Source organism: Macadamia integrifolia, unplaced genomic scaffold (assembly GCF_013358625.1).
Source record: "Macadamia integrifolia cultivar HAES 741 unplaced genomic scaffold, SCU_Mint_v3 scaffold1600, whole genome shotgun sequence".
Classification (NCBI taxonomy): Eukaryota; Viridiplantae; Streptophyta; class Magnoliopsida; order Proteales; family Proteaceae; genus Macadamia; species Macadamia integrifolia.
The window spans coordinates 124,721-130,720 of NW_024868273.1; the positions used below are offsets into that span (position 1 = coordinate 124,721).

The following is a 6,000-nucleotide window of genomic DNA, read 5'->3' on the forward strand; positions in this document are numbered from 1 at the left end:
CCATTGGGATAGGCACTATCAAAATTAAGATGTTTGATGAGATAGTAAAAACTTTAGCAGATGTGAGACATGTACCAAAATTAAGAAAAAACTTAGTATCTTTGGGGGCACTTGACTCAAATGGCTGCAAGTACATAACAGAAGGTGGATTTCTCAAAGTTATTAACGGTGTCATGGTTGTCACAAAGGGACAGCTGACTGGAAACCTATATAGACTCATATGGAGCATAGTTACAGGTGGAGTATCTGTGACTACAGATGCAGGATTTGATATAGATGATACCTATCTGTGGCTTATGCGGTTAGGGTATATGGGAGAAAGAGGATTGATGGAGCTTCATAAAAGGAAACTGTTGAAGGGAGTGAAAACTTGTAAACTGAACTTTTACAGGTATTGTGTGTTCAAAAAATAATACAAAGTTAGTTTCAAAACTATAAAACATTAGAGTAAAGGGGCATTTGATTATGTACATCGATGTATGGGGTCCTTCAACAACAAAATCTAAAGGTGGGGCAAAATACTTCGTGACCTTTGTTAATGATTACTCAAGAAAAGTCTGGATCTACTTCATTAAGCATAAAAGTGAGGTGTTCACTAAATTTAAGGAATGGAAGGCTGAGGTAGAAAGGAAGACAGGAAACAAAATTAAGTACTTAAGAACAGATAATGGAAGAAAATACACGTACAAACCATTTTTAGAATTGTGCAAAGCTAAAGGGATTACATGTCACTTCACGGCTCCAAAGAAATCATAGCAAAATTGTGTAGCTGAAATGATGAACAGAACAATTCCAGAAAGAGCTCGGAGTATGAGGTTGAATGCAGGGTTGAGCAATAGATTTTGGATAGAAACAATGAATATGGTATGTTTTCTCATCAACAGGTCTCTATCAAAGGCGATTGATTGTAAAATTCCTGATGAGGTATGGGCAGAAAAATCAAAAGATTATTTTATTCTAAAAATATTTGGTTGTCCAGCCTATGCACATTTTGAGAATGAGTAGCGTTCTAAGTTAGACTCAAAGTCTAAGCAGTGTATCTTTCTTAGTTTTAAGAAATGCATGAAGGGATTCAAGTTGTGAGATCCAAGTTCACAGAAAGTTGTGGTTAGTAGGGACTTTGTGTTAAATGAGTCTCATATGATAAAGTCAAATTGTAATTCACAAGCAGTTGATGAAAATAAAGAAGTCCTACTGTGTAGGTGGAGTTAGGTGAGTCAGAAACAATAAGAGAGATGAGTCATCAAGTGACTTACCAGGACAACAGGAAGTAGTGTAAGTTCCCTATACTGTGGCAAAGGGTAAAGGGAAGCGTACTCACAAAGCACCTGTGAGATATGGATTTGAGGACATAGTTGCTTATGCCCTCACTGTAGGTACATGTGATCCATCTTCCTACCATGATGCTATGAATGATGCACAACATGATAAATGGATGGTAGCTATGATGGAGAAAATAGGGTCTCTACAGAAAAACAAGACTTGAGAGATTGTGGAAAAATCTAAGAGAAGAAAAATCATTGGGTGTAAATGAGTCTTTCGTAAGAAAGAGGTAGCATCTGAGAAGGAGCATGAAAGGTATAAAGCCAGACTTGTAGCTAAGGGCTATACACAGAATGAGGGGATAGACTTCAATGAAATATTCTCTCCAATGGTGAAGCACACTTCGATCAGGGTACTACTTGCTTTGGTGGCCATGTATGATTTAGAGCTTGAACAGCTTGATGTGAAGACTGTATTTCTTCATAGTGACTTGGATGAACGGATTTACATGGAGCAGCAAGAAGGTTTCAAGGTGCAGCGAAAGGAAGATCATGTTTGTCTGCTTAAAAGGTCATTTTATGGTCTTAAGCAATCTCCTAGGCAATGGTACAAACATTTTGATTCCCACATGATGAAGATAGGCTACATAAGAAGTGAGTATGATAGTTGTGTTTATTATAAAGTGGCAAATGATAATTTCATTATTTTGTTGATGCTTTATGTTGATGATATGCTCATTGCTGCAAAGAACAAACATGATGAAGTCTTTATTGAGTGCTGAATTTGATATTAGGATATTGGTGCTGCTAAGAAGATCCTTGGCATGAAAATCCTTAGAGATAGAAATACAGGTAAACTTTGGGTAACTCATAAGAGGTATATTGAAAAGATGCTAGAGCATTTCAATATGGAAAAGGCCAAGCCGGTTAGCACTCCGTTAGTCAGTCACTTCAAGTTATCTGAAAGGGAATGCCCTACAACACATGAGGAGGTGGAGCATATGTCTCAGGTCCCCTATACTAGCACAGTTGGGAGTCTCATGTATGCTATGGTTTGTAGCAGGTCGGATTTGTCTCATGCAGTTAGTGTTGTTAGTAGATACATGAGTAATTCAGGGAAGGAGCATTGGAATTTAATTAAGTGGATCTTCAGATATTTGAGCAAGACTAAAGATATATGTGTTATGTTCAATGGTAAGGGAAGTTCCATAGAATTGGCGGGTTATGTTGATTCTGACTATGCGGTGATTTAGACAAGAGGAGGTCTACTACAAGGTATGTATTTATATTGGCTAGTGGACCTATATCATGGAGGGCGATGCTTCAGTCTACAGTTGCATTGTCCACTACAAAGGCAGAGTACATGGTAGCAGTTGAGGCTGCCAAGGAAGGAGTCTGGTTGGTTGGATTGGTTTGTGAGTTGGGGTTGGAGCAAGGAGGTATAGTGTTATATTGTGACAGTCAGAGTGACATACATCTTGCAAAGAATCAGGTGCTTCATGCAAGGACAAAGCATATTGATGTGAGATTTCAGAAGATCATGGAGCTTGTGTCAGAAGGTAGTATTCACTTGAAAAAAATCATACAGATCTCAATCCTATAGATATGTTTACCAAGCCAGTTAGTACAGAGAAGTTCGAGTCTTGTTTGGACTTGATTAATGTTACTCATTGTTGAAGATGAGGGGCGCACCAAATATGTGCGGGTTTGTACCTCTAATGAGGTACGGGGATGAAGACGTCTACAGGATGTCTTTACAGGAGATTTGATAGAATTCAAGCCAACGTGGAGATTGTTGGTGTATGATGTCTTGTGTTCCATCACAGTTTAACCCAGAGAGTACTGGTGCAGCACCTCAACAGGCAGGACAACGGGTTAGCAGGCCTTTGGGGTTGCAAGGGGGCAGGAGGCCCCTTGCATAGCAAGGGGTGTAGCCCCCCACTCGAATTTTTTATTTGAGGGTAATTGTGTACTTTCCAGATTAGGGTTTTTCGCTATATATTTATAGCGAGGGTTTCTTTCTCTGTAATGCAAGCAATACTGAGAGGTGTGAGGGACGAGCGTTGTAACTCTATTCTCCATTGATAGTGAAGCAAGATCTCATCTCACCGGGGACGTAGGTAATCTTACAGAATCTCGTAAAGCTGTGTGCATCATTTGTTCTGTTTTTTCATATATTCTGCATCGTTTTAAGGTTACATTTTTACATATACCCCTTTGCTTTTCTTTAAAAAATGGGTTTTGATGTCTTTACTCTTGCTTCGTACCACTACACTGATATGGGAGTGTAAACTATTACACTGATATGTGATTGACAAGAATCGATCTCAACCTATGTCAATATCAATATCAATATGGATTTGACGATCCAATACCAATTCCTCAAATCATAGAGGCAGAGGCGGCTCCAAACCTTGGGATTTCTTTCCCTTTTTATTAGATACTGCAACTATTTGGAACAACTTGGTTTTATTCAGTAGAGGGACAAATAACATTTTTTTTTGGTAAAAGTAGGGGGACAATATTGAAGCATAGCAAACAAAGAATCCAGATGTGCGGAGTAAATGAACTCAAATATCCCTCTTATCTCTAGACACTATTTCATCTTTTTCATCTTCAGCCCTGTAACACCCTGCACCACACCTCTAAATCTCTGCTTCACCGAGCCTTCATCCGCCGTTTCTGCAAACCTTCCCGCACCAGTCACTCTTCATCGCATCATCCTATCGCACTTCATCACCCTCCATGAAATCACCGCATCAATCACCTTATCAGCATTCTCCATTCAATGATGACATACACTGTAAGATTATAGAGAGCAGCAATTATATAACAAACACAACACAAACAGAACACACTGCCACCAATTAAGGAGTCCCCCAATTCAACAGCACCCATAATTAATTCTAAGGTATTGATCGAAATCATCCACGTATCGGTCATGCCGAGCCTTGTCTCCAAACAGTTGTTTCATCTCCCTGGCCTTGGCCCTGTGAAGCTCTCCCTCTGTGTCCTCTACTACAAGCTTCAGTGATTTGGCCACCGAATCCCTTGTAAACGACCCATCTCCTTCATCTCTTGGAATCTCTACCCCAATGTTCTTGCTCAGCAACAACCTTGCAATCAAAGGTTGATCGATTGATAGAGGTAATAACACAAGAGGGCAACCTATTGCAAGAGCTTCAATTACCGAACTCCACCCACAGTGAGTCAAGAAAACCCCCACTGAAGGGTGTCCCAATATCTTTCTCTGAGGAGCCCATCCTAAACAGATAAAACCCTGACCTTGAGTTCTGCTCTCAAAACCTGATGGTAGCAACCCTGCTGGGTTTCTTAGTGCCCAAAAGAAGGGCAACCCAGAGAGCTCTAACCCAAGAGCTACCTCATGCATTTCTTCTTTACTCAGTTCTGATTCACTCCCAAATGCTATGTAAACCACAGAACCTTCTCTTTGCTTGTCTAGCCACTTTTTTATATTATCCCATTCACCATCATCATTGTTTTCCGATGTATCTTCTTCCTCTGATGATGGAGGAAGAAGACCTATTGGAATGACTGGTACCCGGTAGAGTTTCTCCCGCATGATACGAAGAGAATCGCCCTCGAATTCTTCACAGCTCCTCACAACTACAAAATTGGCTCCGAGGACTGCCGAGTTGAATCGATCTATGTCGGACACACCAGAATCGCTTTCACAAAAGGAGTTAGAGATTTTAAACATTTCATAGAGGCGAAATGCAAGATTGGAATGGGAAGGAAACCACTTAGGGGGAACAGTGAAGTGCTCCGGATCTGTTCGGGTATCTTCGCCGGCCATACGCAACCATGGGCTGCCAAAGAAGGCCAGCGTTGAAGCAATGAATATACTGAAGTAGGCACATGGAACACCATGTTTAGCTGCAATGGGTTCAAGCCAGTGATGGGAGAAGTCATAGATAATCAAATCTGGAGCTGAGCTCTCAAGAAAGCAAGCGAAAGATCCCTCTAAACCATCTAAGGCCTTCTTAAGGTACTGGATTTTGTCAAATGGGAGGTCAGAAGTAGCCTCAGCTCCCTCCGGCAAGTTGGCCACCGGAGGTAAGTCGAGCTTCACAAAATTAATCAGATGGGATAGATTATGAGGAAGTTTAGGAAGCCTTTCAATGTTTCTCGGTGTGGAAATGAAGGAGATGTGATGACCCCTTTTAGCTAAGCCCTTGGAGAGCTCCAGATATGGTATCAGATGACCAAAAGCTAACCATGGGAACAATACGATGCGAAGCCCGTTTCTCGGAGCCATGGGAGGAAGTGGAAGAGAGGCCTGAGATTTGATTCTTTTGAACAAGAAGACTACCAAGAGGATTTATTGACACGTACCAAAGCCGACACTAACTGGCTCCTCACCAGTGACGCCTGGTAACAAGATTAGAGAGGCCTGAGACTTGATTCTTTTGAACAAGAAGACTACCAAGAGGATTTATTGACATGTACCAAAGCCGACACTAACTAGCTCCTCACCAGAGACGCCTGGTAACAAGATTTTCTCTTTCTGCAGAGTAGTGGCAAAACCCAAGTAAGTGATTCAAAGTTCAAAGAGACTTGCCAGTTAATCTGGTCATTCTGAACCATCAGGTAATGATGTGTCTTGTGTCTACTGTTTCCCCTTCATTGATTACTTGGCCGCAAATCTGGTCATTCTGAACCATTAGGTAATGATGTGTCTAGGGTCTACTGTTTCCCCTTCATTGATTCCTTTTTA

At 41.0% G+C, this 6,000-nt stretch overlaps 1 protein-coding gene across 1 annotated transcript; it reads right to left on the reverse strand.

Annotated features, from left to right (window-relative positions):
• Window positions 1–3,712: 3,712 nt before the first annotated feature.
• LOC122064285 (putative UDP-rhamnose:rhamnosyltransferase 1) lies at window positions 3,713–6,000 on the reverse strand. The gene is made up of 2 exons (XM_042627993.1): window positions 5,677–6,000; window positions 3,713–5,562 (listed from the first exon to the last, which is right to left on the reverse strand). The coding sequence occupies exon 2, from the start codon at window positions 5,539–5,541 to the stop codon at window positions 4,147–4,149; it is 1,395 nt and encodes a 464-aa protein (XP_042483927.1). The 5' UTR covers window positions 5,542–5,562; window positions 5,677–6,000; the 3' UTR covers window positions 3,713–4,146.

What these genes read in the sequence shown, in the direction of transcription:
- LOC122064285 (XM_042627993.1), bottom strand. Translation starts at nt 5,541, where the DNA reads ATGGCTCCGAGAAACGGGCTTCGCATCGTATTGTTCCCATGGTTAGCT.